Here is a 13,129-nt window from a genome sequence, read left to right on the forward strand (position 1 = left end):
GAAGCAGAGAGAGGAAAGGCAGGGTCCCCAGGGAGCCTCCACGGGGACCGCAGGGCCCCTAAGGGACACGGTGAGAGGCCGTAGTTCAGGACCCGGGAAAGAGCCTTCTTACCAGTCTGCTAACCACAAGAATTTTTTTAAGATGGAGACTTGGATTTTGCGGTTCTCTTGTCTCTAGTGCCTTAATCAGATTTCTAACATTATCGGCAGCCTGCAGAGACAAAACAGACAACGTCAAAGGAATACGTAACGCAGGAGTTGGGCAGAGGTTCTCGACCCTGGCTGTCCACTATATCAGCTGGGAAGTCTTAAAGACACCCCTGCCTGAGTGCAGCCCAGAGAGTCAGACTGACCTGGGCTTGGGCGGGAACACTGTTCACCCAAGAGCTGGCACTGCCCCTCAAATTTGTGAAGAGAAGCTGCTTTTTCAGACCCACCCAGGCAGAGCCGGGAGCCAGCTGCCCCTGTGCCCAGACTGCAGCCCACCAGATCAGTGGCAGACCACCTGGGCTGGCCCAGGAGCAGATGGTTCGGACGGGTCCCTGGCTCCCAGCCTCTGCTCCACACTGGTGCCTCTCTGTCATTCCAGTGCAGCCTCCCAACAGCCCTGTAAGTCAGTGTTGACTATCCGAATTTTCCAGTCCAGCAGATGAAAGGTTCAGAAAGGTCAGGGAATTTCCCCAACGATACCCAGCCAACTAGTGGCTTACTCCAACACCTGTGTTCTTTTTTTTCTTTTTTTTTTTTGTATTTTTCTGAAGTTGGAAACGGGGAGGCAGTCAGACAGACTCCCGCATGCGCCCGACCGGGATCCACCTGGCATGCCCACCAGGGGGCGACGCTCTGCCCATCTGTTGCGACCAGAGCCATTCTGGCGCCTGAGGCAGAGGCCATGGAGCCATCCTCAGCGCCCGGGCCAACTTTGCTCCAGTGGAGCCTCGGCTGCGGGAGGGGAAGAGAGAGAGACAGAGAGGAAGGAGAGGGGGAGGGGTGGAGAAGCAGATGGGCGCTTCTCCTGTGTGCCCTGGCTGGGAATCAAACCTGGGACTCCTGCACGCCAGGCCGATGCTCTACCACTGAGCCAACCGGCCAGGGCCTCCAACACCTGTGTTCTTTCCCCCTGACGACTCCGCTACCCCCTCCCCGGGAGCGGGGAGTTCTCAGTTCCCAGCTGCAAAGAGGTGCCAGAGAGAAAGCCCATGGGGTGGGTCCACGCTGCTCAGCAAGTTCAAGATTAGAACTGGGCAGCCTTGGCTGGGGCGGGGGATCGATCCCCGGGTTTGAGGTGGGGCAGCTCTGTCCATGCAACTAACCCTCAAGCCAGGTCTTGCCCAGGGCTCTGGGGTCTCAGAGAGCCGAGGACAGGCCTGTTTTCTTGTACCTACCCACAGACAGCTCTTGGTCCCTTTTCAAGTGTTTCTTCCAAATACAGCCTGTCCCCTCCGCATCACCCCCCAGCCGCAAAATCCTCCACCCAGGGCTGTGCAGAAGGACCCAGAAGTTTCCTTTATCTGCCATGACCTCTTAGACCAGGGGTCCCCAAACTTTTTACACAGGAGGCCAGTTCACTGTCCCTCAGGCCGTTGGAGGGCCGGACTATAAAAAAAACTATGAACAAATCCCTATACACACTGCACATATCTTATTTTAAAGTAAAAAAAACAAAACGGGAACAAATACAATATTTAAAATAAAGAACAGCCCTGGCCGGTTGGCTCAGCGGTAGAGCGTTGGCCTAGCGTGCGGAGGACCCGGGTTCGATTCCCGGCCAGGGCACACAGGAGAAGCGCCCATTTGCTTCTCCACCCCTCCGCCGCGCCTTCCTCTCTGTCTCTCTCTTCCCCTCCCGCAGCCAAGGCTCCATTGGAGCAAAGATGGCCCGGGCGCTGGGGATGGCTCTGTGGCCTCTGCCCCAGGCGCTAGAGTGGCTCTGGTCGCAACATGGTGATGCCCAGGATGGGCAGAGCATCGCCCCCTGGTGGGCAGAGCGTCGCCCCATGGTGGGCGTGCCGGGTGGATCCCGGTCGGGCGCATGCGGGAGTCTGTCTGACTGTCTCTCCCCGTTTCCAGCTTCAGAAAAAAAAAAAAAAAAGAACAAGTAAATTTAAATCAACAAACTGACCAGTATTTCAATGGGAACTATGGGCCTGCTTTTGGCTAATGAGATGGTCAATGTGCTCCTCTCACTGACCACCAGTGAAAGAGGTGCCCCTTCCGGAAGTGCAGTGGGGGTGCTGGATAAACGGCCTCAGGGGGCCGCATGAGGCCCGCAGGCTGTAGTTTGGGGACCCCTGTTTCAGACACTCACTTCACCACACTCTCCACTAGGTTAGTGCGTTTATTCCAAAGGCAAGGTTTGGGCTGAAAACACAAACTCTTTTTGAAAATAAGAACCTGTCTGGGCATTGAGGTTTCCATGGAAGATTCTAGGTTTTTCTGACTGTATTGGAGGGCTACTTTGGGTTTCTTTGGAAAACTACAAGGCTTAGGTGCAAGTTTGGGACCAGGTTGTGCTTGGTCAATTTCTGAGCACTTTCAACCACCCCTACCCCACCCCCACCCCCACCAAAAAGGTGTTTACTGAAATCTGAAAAACAGCCAGGACTCCTATGGGTCAGCATAGATCAAGTTACTGTAGTGCACCAGATATGCTCCAAGTCCTTCCACTTGTCATCCCATTCAGTCCTTATAACAACCTCAAGATGGCTGGGGTCATCTCTATGTTACAAATGAGGAGCCTGGGGCTTATCCAGGTGGAGATACCCGCCCAGGTGGCCATGCCCACGTGCCAGAACGAGAGGCCACCTCACTGCCTGCGTTTGGAACTGTATTACCAAAGACCAAACCAGATCTCAGAACTCCTTGGCAGGGAGTATGGGGGGAGAGGGAGGAGGGGGCTGAGGTCCAGGGAGCACCCTCCGAAGCCTTGGGGGTGGAGGTGCTATGAGGGGTTCCTCCTTGGCTGTGTTTGTTCCGAGGTTCAACTTCTGAGTAAAGAACTTACTGTGGTCATGTTTCCTCCTCTTGCAAGTTCATGCACAGCTAGGACTTGCCAGGCATCGATATTCCTTTCGTCTTTCTCTAGGATTCTGCAATAGGAAGAGGAACCGCATGACTTGAGAGAGTATTTCCAGGCAAGGCTAGGACGGTGTGGCAGTGGCCACTTCTGCTCGTCTTTCAATACCCATTCGTCTCTCTTCCTAATAGAACGACCTAACTGGCGGGGCACATGGCCACCCAGGATAGAAACTACACGTCCCAGCCTCCCCTTGCGGCTCGGGTACGGCCGTGTGATGAAGTCGTGGCCGACAGGATATCTGTGAAAGGGCCCAGTGTGACATCCAATGGTGCCCTTATGGCGTGCCTTCCATTTCTTCTTTCCTCCTCCCTGCTGGCTGGAATGTGGACCATGTGAGCAACGTCCTCGGGATGGCAGAGCAGAGAGACAGAAGGGGCCTGGGACCCTACAGAGCGGAGCTGCCATCCCAGCCTGGACCACCACCCAAACTTTTCCCTAAGAAGGGAGAAGCCTTTTGTTATTTATTTATTTATTTATTTTTCCTGAAGCTGGAAATGGGGAGAGACAGTCAGACAGACTCCCGCATGCACCTGACCGGGATCCACCCGGCACGCCCACCAGGGGCGACGCTCTGCCCACCAGGGGGCGATGCTCTGCCCCTCCAGGGTGTTGCTCTGCCGCAACCAGAGCCACTCTAGCGCCTGGGCCATCTTTGTTCCAATGGAACCTTGGCTGCGGGAGGGGAAGAGAGAGACAGAGAGGAAGGAGGGGGGGGTGGAGAAGCAAATGGGCGCTTCTCCTATGTGCCCTGGCCGGGAATCGAACCCAGGTCCCCCACACACCAGGCCGACGCTCTACCGCTGAGCCAACCGGCCAGGGCCGCCTTTTGTTATTTAAGTCATGTATTCTGGGGTGTCTTTGTGACAGATGCCTATTCATATCCCAACTGACACAGACATGACATGATACCAGGGCCCGGGGGCCAGGCAGAGAAGTGCTTGCTGCGGCTAGCTGGAAAGGGCACCTTGTGTCATTGTGAAGATGCAGTTTCCACATGTGTCATTGTGAAGATGCAGTTGCTGGTCATGTTATGGGCTTTTCAACATTCTGTTTCTTTATAGGAAACTTCATGTTTTTTAGTCTGGTCAGGGAATGGCCTTCTGTTTAATAGAGGGCTACTCCAATTAACAGGTGAAATTCCAACGTGATTGGACAACAGTCCGCATTCACATTCGAGGAGTTCTAACCATGTACAATCACTGGGAAGGCACTGTGAACCTCGTACATTGGGAAATTAAAAGAAAAAAACCCCAACAACTTTCAAATGATTTATGAACTAAAGAATCAGAATGGTTATCGGAAAGTTCTTAGAAGCAAATGACACTAAAAACGTTGCACATAAAAGTGTGCAGATGCCGCTGGAATGGTCCCTCAAGGGCCAGCCATAGAATGAAATGAGTGTATTCTAAAGGCAGACCAAGAATGGATGAACCAGGCGTTCAACTCAAGGGCTAGGTGAAAACAGCAGAATAACTCCAAAGGAAGTCGTAGGCAGGAAAAAAATAAAGAGCAGAAATTAATAAATTAGAAAACAAAGATATAATAGCGGCCACAAAACTCAAAGCTGGTTCTTTTTTCAGAAGACTAATAAAAGAGACACATTATTTTAATGCTGATGAAGAAAAATAAGAGAGAAGGGACAAAATAAATAATACCAGGGGTGACAAGAGAAACACACCCAGAAACAGAGATTAAAAAGTGGGAGAGTTCTGTGAACACCAGTAGCTGCGAAGGCTTCCGTGAAGGAAGGTGTCAGAGTGTTAGGCTCAACCCACTGGCGCCAAACACTGTCCCCCTGCCTGTCAGGGCAGCAGGCCCTGGGCGAGGGCAGCCGTGTGTACCCATGGTGGTGGCCAGCAGCCAGGTGCTTCTAGATATCCTGTTGGCCCAGGTCCAAGGCTCCAAAGCAAGCTCTTGACCCAGCTCCTGCCAAGGACACTGGCCAGGTGTCAACAGCGAGAGGGACTTCGAGGAGCACAGAGTCCTTGCACCTGTGCGGCCTGGTGGGCTGAGCAGGGTGGGACCACCCTCAATGTCCAGCCAGCCCCTCTCTCTGTGAGACTCAACTGGCACTGGCCTCCGGAGGAATTAGCAACCCTCCACGGGGAAGGAAGAGTTTTGTTTGCATTTTGTTTTCTTCAGAACTGTGCTGTATATTATCACAGAATGAATGAACAATTCCTAGTGAGGACTTAGTCATTCAGAAAAAGGAAAAAAAAAAGTCACGAACTCTTGTTCGGGAGAAAATGAGTATCATACTTTCATACTTTTTAGAATTACTTGATTAAAAACAGAGTGTTTGAGTGAAAGAGATAAGCTTCAGTTATCTAGAAAATTCCATCCTTCCAAAACACTTCCAACAGACGCCTCTCCCCTGAAGGACCCTTTATTCCCATTCCCCACGGAAAGGCTTCGGGGTCACCCTCGGCTTGGCCTCTGGTTTCCCGAGTCCCAGCAACGCCTCAGACCTCCACTGTCTTGCAGAATGCCCAGCCTCAGACTAACAGTCTTCTCTCAGTCACCATTGGCCTTTCCCCCCTAACATCTTTATTAAAGTAAATTACACCCACAGGTTTAAGATATTAAATAATACAGTAGTCCGTAGCCCCCTTCACCCCACTCCTCAGAGGCAACTGCTTCTCACCCTGAAACTCTTGCTGCTGCGGGTTCTCTACAGGTGGTTTCCCCCATCTCCCCTCTAAGCAACAAGCTGATACCACGATATGCCTGTTTTTTGTTTTTTTTGGTTTGTCCACTGTAGGCCACAGCTGCTGGCTTCCTGCCATGCCACATAGGGCTTTCGTTTACATCCAGTCCCCTGCTCCTCCCCGTCCTGATGAGATCCGGTCAGTACTCACAACTCCTCTAGTGACAATTTTTACTTTTGTCTTCTTCCATCAAATATTCCGAATCTCCCATCACCCCACCTTGTACGACGGGAACGTATTAGTGGCCTGGTCGCCCCTCACGTGTGCGCTGTGTCCACCGTCTGCTCCCAGTCCTGCCGAGCCAAGAACAGCCTCATCTTCAGGACCAAGGCGGGCAGGAAGCTCCCCGAGTCGACGGTGATCTGGTTCACCACCTCCAGGGCTCCTGAGTAGTTCTGCTGCAGCAGGTAGTATGTGGCCTGTAGGAACGGAAGAGAGGGGCCTCCCTCAGTACCCACGAAGGGAGGAGGGGATGTCAGTGTCTCCACCAGGACAGGAACAGAGCCCGACACATGGACACTCAGTGACCAGTCCAGGTCCACAGCAGTCTTGGGACCCAGGATGGGCAAGGCAGGGGCTCCAGTAAGAGAGCTGAGCCCCACGGGAGGCCATGTGAGGGCTGTCCCCTCGGGAGAGAGCTGGGGTCGCTGGGCACTTGCCAATTCCAGAAACGGCCCATTCACTCTCCATTTGCTTTCCTGAAGCTCATCATTCAAAACTGCTCACTGGGGCCCCGGGCAGCACTCGGTGTCAGTTGGTTTGCGGGCCACCTCCTCTACCGAGAGGCTGCGGGGCCTTTTCTCTGCTCGGGTCCACTGGGCTGGCCACTGCCGGCCACCGGGTTCTCCTGGGTGAGTCATGACACAGGTACCTGAGGGGCGGAGGGCAGTGCTCCTAAAAGAACTGAACCTGGACGCTGAAAAAATCGGAAAGGCTGCTTACGTTAGACCTATAGTAACGGTCCACGAAGATACTTCTTCGAAAGAGGAGGATTCTTCTAAACAAAGCTTTGTGAATCAACATCTTCACGGCAGAGCACAGATCGTTAACTGGAAACGATCTCAATATCCAAACAAGGGAACATCGGGTTGGCAAATGAGGTTAGGCCCATTCAATAGGGGATTGTTTCTATGGAGCCATTCAAAAGGACCTTTGCAGATGACAGCATCTTACACGAAGGAAAGAACCCACATGGTAAGATGCCTTGTGATTACAACTATATTAAGTGACAACGCTACCTCCCACCCTGCGGCAGGGGCTGTGTGATCCCCTTCAGGACCGGGAGAGTTGGCAGCAGGTGGCCCTCGGGGGAGCCTCCTTCCTGGTGCCCGGTCGGCCCAGGGGCAGCCCGCAGCCAGCACCAGTCAGTGCGGGAGGCAGTGAAGGGCTGTCCCCGGTTTACAATTCCAAGCTGAAGGGACCGAGCCCGGGGCTGTGACTGCTGCGCCGCCCAGCTGGTCCTCCACCCAGTCCTGCTTTCTCCTTCCCCGGGGTATCGGTCCCAGGGGTGCTCCCTGATAAGGCCCCTGCCCCTTAACCTCCATGGCTTCTGCTTCCCAGAAGAGCAGCCCAAGGAACACCTTGAACCCCTGCACGGAAAAAACACTGGGAGGCACCGCGCTGGAACGTCAGCGTGAGTTGCTCTGGAGCCACAGGGCTCAGCGTGCCGCTTCCATTCATCTTTTGACATTTTTAGACTTCTGGTTTTGTTTGTTTGTTTGTTTGTTTTTTGTATTTTTCTGAAGCTGGAAACGGGAAGAGACAGTCAGACAGACTCCTGCATGTGCCCTACCGGGGTCCACCCGGCATGCCCACCAGGGGGCGACGCTCTGCCCACCAGGGGGCGTCGCTCTGTCGCGACCAGAGGCACTCTAGCGCCTGGGGCAGAGGCCAAGGAGCCATCCCCAGCGCCCAGACCATCTTTACTCCAATGGAGCCTTGGCTGCAGGAGGGGAAGAGAGAGACAGAGAGGAAGGAGAGGGGGAAGGGTGGAGAAGCAGATGGGCGCTTCTTTTGTGTGCACTGGCCGGGAATCGAACCCGGGACTACTGCACGCCAGGCCGACGCTCTACCACTGAGCCAACCGGCCAGGGCCAGACTTCTGTTTTTTAATGAGTCCATATATATTTTATAAGAAAGGCATATACAAACAGAAGAGAATTAAAAGGTAGTTTTTCTATTAGTCTGATCCGTGAGGGTCATCTACCAGGGGAGGAGCCTGGAGACTGAGGGTCAGGCCTGAGGTGCCCTGGGCGGTCTCTGGCTCCCAAGGCCCAGGCAGGAGGACCGCCCCCCACACCCACCTTTCCCATCAGCGCCAGCACATCTTTGGTGTCCTGAGTTCCTTGTTCCAGGTGCTGGATGGACTTCTTCACGGCGTGGGGATTGTCGGAGGTGAGGTCGACCCAGCCTCGCAGCACGTAGCCCTGGGGTAAGAGCAGGAGGAGAGCTGAGCAGGCGCCCCGCACACAGATCCCCGGGCAGCCCCCGCTCCCTCTCCCCGCCAGGCCTTCGACCCTGCTGTTCCTTTGCCTGGAATGCCCTTCCCAGCACACGGCCCCAAGCCAAATCCTTTCCCCGAACTGCCACTCAGCCTGGAAGGCCTCTGTGACCTCCCAGGCTTGGGCTGGGTCCTCCCCGTGACGCCCACAGCTCTCTTCCTGAGGCACTGTTACCTGTCTCTTCGCTGCCTGTTTATTTTACTCTGGGCTCAGGCGGCCAACCCAGGGTGCCAGGGCAGGGCCACCCCTGCTCTCTGCGTGGGGCGCCGGGCATGTCCTCGGAGCAGGTGAGCAGGAGCCACTCTGAGCTCCCGGGCCTGTCCTGCAGCCTTCACCTGCCCAGCCCTCCCTCCCCACAGGTGGGGAGGGCAGCCGGGAGGGGAGGCTGCAGGAGCCCCGGGGAGGGCCTGTCCTGAAGGGCCCTCGTGGCCCCCACGGTGTTTCTCAACTCTTCCATTATTGCCCTCCTGAGCAGCCTTTTCAGACATTCTTTCCTAACCATTCCCTCCCCCTCCAAGAAATGCTAATATACAGATACACTGTGTATATATATCTGTGTTCCATACATAAACAGGAAGATTTTTTCACCCATCCTCCCAGAACCAATTTTCACCCTGTCGGGGGTGGGGGTGATGTTGCCCCTGCTAAGGCCGGGTGGCCCCGGAGGGAGGCGCCCCTGCCGCCCTTAGTGCAGACGTCCGCGTGGGAGACTGGTGGACGGGCCACCCTGCATCCCAGCAGATGGCTGCAGGGAGGAAACGCAGGCCCAGTCCAGCCAGTCCATCTGGTTTAAAAACAACAACAAAAAAAAACAAGAAACCTGGACTTTCAGGTAAAAATCTTCTGACCCCTAAACGTCAGCAATGAATTCAAGATGTTTAGACTGTCTGCAGTGCAGGCCACGGGACACTGTCTGCAGATGGGCCCTCTGGACAGACGCCGTGTGCACGGGGCTCAGTGCCCAGACGACATGGGTGGGGCCACCTGGAGACCCAGGGTCTGGTCAGTGTCGGGGGGCCACCCTGCTCCGAGGTGGGACGCTGCCTCCTTCCCCCCTGCCCCCATGCCGCCCGGGGCGAGTACCTCTCTGAAGCTGTCGTTGAACCGCAGCATGCGGTTAAGGTAATCCCTGGCCTTGTCATGGTGGCCCATGAGCCAGAGGAAGAGGCTGGCGTAGTACAGGGCCGGCGCGCTGGTCGTTTTGCGGGTTTCCTTCAGTCTGCCCTCGAGCTCCTGAATCTCCTCTAGGTCTGCCGGACCGAGAGGAGGAGGAGTACACGTGAGGGTGAAGACGTGTGCTTTGGTCCTGCAGGGGGCGCTGAGGGACACTCTGGGGCTCCCTCAACCCAGGAAGCTGACTCCACACCAGCCTGGGGCCTGAAAACCAGCAACCCTGGCCCCTAAGGTGAGGCCCCTATGGAGCCACAGGAGATGCCAGGCCTGGACATGGGCTTGCTGTCTGAGAGTTCTCTTTTCTCCTGGGTGCCCAGCAGTATGCTGAGCAGACAGACCAAACTCAAATCCCCCTCCTCAGGTCCATGGTTCATTCTGGGTGGGGACCTGCAGTTTGTACTTCCTTAGAACCACTCTAGAGAAGTAGAGATTAGCAGTGGAATTATTTATGTCAACTTGATTGTTTTCTGACAACTTCTTGGCAAAGAAAAGCAGGGTGTTTCCCCAACTCTCGGGATCTGGAAGGAGAACCCCTCCCACTGTCAGGCCCTCTGCCTGTGGCTCCCACTCGATTGGGCCTGGGCATGGGTTCTTCCTTGAGGCTCTGCGGGGGAAGGAAACAGTGGCCACTCCTCGCAGGCCACCAGAACCCGCAGTGACCAGGGCGCACACCTCCTCCTGCAGCCCTTGAAGGGCTGTGTCGCTGGAGTGGGGCCACTTCTCCCTGGTGGGGCCAGGCCCAGCTGAGCAGAGCTGCACTCACCGATGGTTTCACAGCGCTTGTGAGCACAAATGAGGGCCATGATGGAGCACAGGGACACGTCGGGGTGATTCCGGATGCTCTCCAGGCTGCTGATGGCCTCCTGGATGCTCTCTGCAAGGACAAACCATGTGGTTATGCTCTTGGGCTCCAGGCCCAGCGGGCAGATACATGGCGGCCTTTATTAGAGCTGACCCGAGGCTTGGCACCACCTGGCTTCACCCAGAATCAGAGGACTAAATGGTCCAATAACCTGAGGTCCCTGGAGACTTAAGTTTCCTGAAAAGGCTGCTGGCACCATGGTCCAGACCGCCAGGAGCTGGAGGACATGGAGCTGAGGATGTGCCCAGGAGTACTCACAGGGATACCTGCAAGGCTGAGATATTTATTTGGTTTGGGTAATTCGGAAGAAGGATCTCAAGCCATTTCCAGATAGCTGCTCAAGAGCCAATGATTACATCTCCCCTTCATGTCCACTGACATTGGCCATGGACAGTTCAGCCCGTCCCTGGCCCAGGACTACCTCCTGCATGTCAGTGAGTCAGCACCCGCTTCTCTCCCTGCTCCTTACCATACATACCTCCCCGTGCCCACACCCACCACTTCCTCCTTTTCCTGCCCTACCAGCTCCCAGCTCCCAAGCCGGGGTCAGTTCAACAATCATGCATTCATCTTTCCACTCACTCATTGTCTGGAGGGGAAACTGAGGTGCAGAGCAGTAGCAGGGAGCCCTCTGAGGTCTCAAAGTCAACTACATAGATACGGCTTGCAGAGGCTTTTGTGGATCACCTTGGGGATCTAGGCACTGAGTGCTGAGAGTTTCTGTGACTGGGGTAGAAGCCAGCATCTGGGTGGAGCCAGTGTTAGTGTTGCGCTAGTGCCCAGGTCAGGAGGCCAACGATGACGACGAGTCCTTACCTTCCCCGAAGACTCCATAGGCTTTAAAGAACTGCAGCACAGGGTCATTGCTGAATTTTTCCAGGCCCATGGCCGCAGCCTGCTGCACGTGTCGGAAGTACTTTTCCTGGCTGTAGTAAATGATCCCCGCCTGCGGGAGGGAAGACAAAGTTGCAATAGCCCTTCTCTGTTTCTGTTCTGACCGGCTCCCTCCCCTGTTCCCTGCTCCTCCTCAGTTCTGTAAAGGAAAGAGAAAGAGAACATTCAGGCCCCATCCTGTTCACCAGCCCCAGGAGCAGCTCCATGCAGTTTCACCAGGAAGGAGTTGGAGGTGTTTGTTTTGGAATTATACAAAATTCTGGTTCAAGTGTGGAGAATTCAACTCACGCTGTCTTAGGAAGGAACAAAGGGGAAAGAGAAGGGACCAATAATAAAAATAATTACATCAGTAGTTAGTTATAACTTATTGTGGGCTAACCACCTGCTGGAAACTGTACCCAGGGCTTTGCATCCATTCCACATTATTCTCTCCCAGTTAAGAGAGCATTATTATCCTCAGTTAAGAGAGCTGAAGGCCACGGAGACAAGGGCTTGACAAAGGTTACACACAGCAACAGGGTCTGGGATTTCATAGCGAGTCTCACTTCCCCTAAGGTTTGTGGGTGCTGGGGTGGGAGACAGATGTGGTTGGATTGTAACCAGCCTTATGGGCCATATGAAAGGGCCCAGACATCGCGCTGAGGGTAATAGGAAGCAGTTGGAATGGTTTTAAGCAGGGAGTGGCGCTGTGTGTGTGTGTGTGTGTGTGTGTGTGTGTGTGTGTGTGTAGTTGAGGGTTGGGTAGAGGGGACTGATGGTGAAGAGATTTGAAGCAGAGAAACCAGTTGGGAGGGGGACTGTTACAGATGCTCGGGAAAGATGGTAGTGATCCTGGGCTAGGACATAGAAGTGGGGTGGGTGATCTCAGGAGACATTTAGGAGCTGACATTTCTTTTTCTTTTTTTTTTTTTGTATTTTTCTGAAGCTGGAAACGGGGAGAGACAGTCAGACAGACTCCCGCATGCGCCCGACGGGGATCCACCCGGACGCCCACCACCCGGCACGCCCACCAGGGGCGTCGCTCTGCCCACCAGGGGGCGATGCTCTGCCCCTCCGGGGCGTCACTCTGCCGCGATCAGAGCCACTCTAGGGCCTGGGGCAGCGGCCAAGGAGCCATCCCCAGCGCCCGGGCCATCTTTGCTCCAATGGAGCCTTGGCTGCGGGAGGGGAAGAGAGAGACAGAGAGGAAGGAGTGGGGGGGGGGGGTGGAGAAGCAAATGGGCGCTTCTCCTATGTGCCCTGGCCGGGAATCGAACCCGGGTCCCCGCACGCCAGGCCGACGCTCTACCACTGAGCCAACCGGCCAGGGCCTGGAGCTGACATTTCTTGCTGATAGGTAGGACCAGGGCAAGGGTATGTGGAAGAGTTAAAGCTGGGGGATCGAATTGTGGTGCCATCTACTGAGGTGGGGAACAGAAGAGGCAATGGCAGGGGGAAGGAGAGATGATGGCAAGCTGGTGGAGATGGATTTGGGTGTGTTGTTTTGGGGACTACTTGGGGACAGGACTGGGTGAGAATGCTGATTTGGAGCTCAGGGTTCTCAGAGAGCACCAGAGAGGACGTAGTCGCCAGGGAAAGTAGGCAAGAAGGAGCCAGGACCCAGGACGGCCTGTAGCGACGGAGGACAGCGAAAGGCGGGTAAAGGGGACAGCAGGAGCGGTTAGAATGGTGGCAGGAGAGCAGCAGGGCGCGGGGGTCACGGGGGTCACGGGGCCAGGGGCGGAGGGTCCTAAACGGAGCGGCCGGGCAGCCACGCACCATAAGGGAAGAGTCATTGCTGCTCATCTCTGGGCGCTCGCAGCTCGGAGTCCGGGTCTGTTGGGGCGGTGCTGTGCTGGATTCCTGAATTAGGGTCCTGGACACGCCTCTCGCGGCGGGAAGTTGAAGGCGCGCGCGTCCTTAGCGACGGAGC

The 13,129-nt window shown here is 55.2% G+C and overlaps 1 protein-coding gene across 6 annotated transcripts in view; it reads right to left on the bottom strand.

Annotated features, from left to right (window-relative positions):
- The window catches only part of TTC21A (tetratricopeptide repeat domain 21A), a 34,954-nt gene extending 21,867 nt beyond the window's left edge, over positions 1 to 13,087 (bottom strand). For 5 of the 6 annotated variants that reach the window (XM_066351991.1, XM_066351989.1, XM_066351994.1 and 2 more), the window contains exons 1-8: positions 12,976 to 13,087; positions 11,140 to 11,269; positions 10,225 to 10,335; positions 9,372 to 9,538; positions 8,091 to 8,213; positions 6,049 to 6,206; positions 3,005 to 3,089; positions 113 to 211 (exon numbers count right to left, since the gene is read on the bottom strand). In XM_066351991.1, coding sequence (XP_066208088.1) covers positions 113 to 211; positions 3,005 to 3,089; positions 6,049 to 6,206; positions 8,091 to 8,213; positions 9,372 to 9,538; positions 10,225 to 10,335; positions 11,140 to 11,269; positions 12,976 to 13,002 — 900 coding nt within the window. In that variant the 5' untranslated portion in view covers positions 13,003 to 13,087. The other variant, XM_066351995.1, reaches the window with a different exon arrangement.
- Between the last annotated feature and the right edge of the window lie 42 nt (positions 13,088 to 13,129).

Source organism: Saccopteryx leptura, chromosome 10 (genome assembly GCF_036850995.1).
Source record: "Saccopteryx leptura isolate mSacLep1 chromosome 10, mSacLep1_pri_phased_curated, whole genome shotgun sequence".
Taxonomy (NCBI): Eukaryota; Metazoa; Chordata; class Mammalia; order Chiroptera; family Emballonuridae; genus Saccopteryx; species Saccopteryx leptura.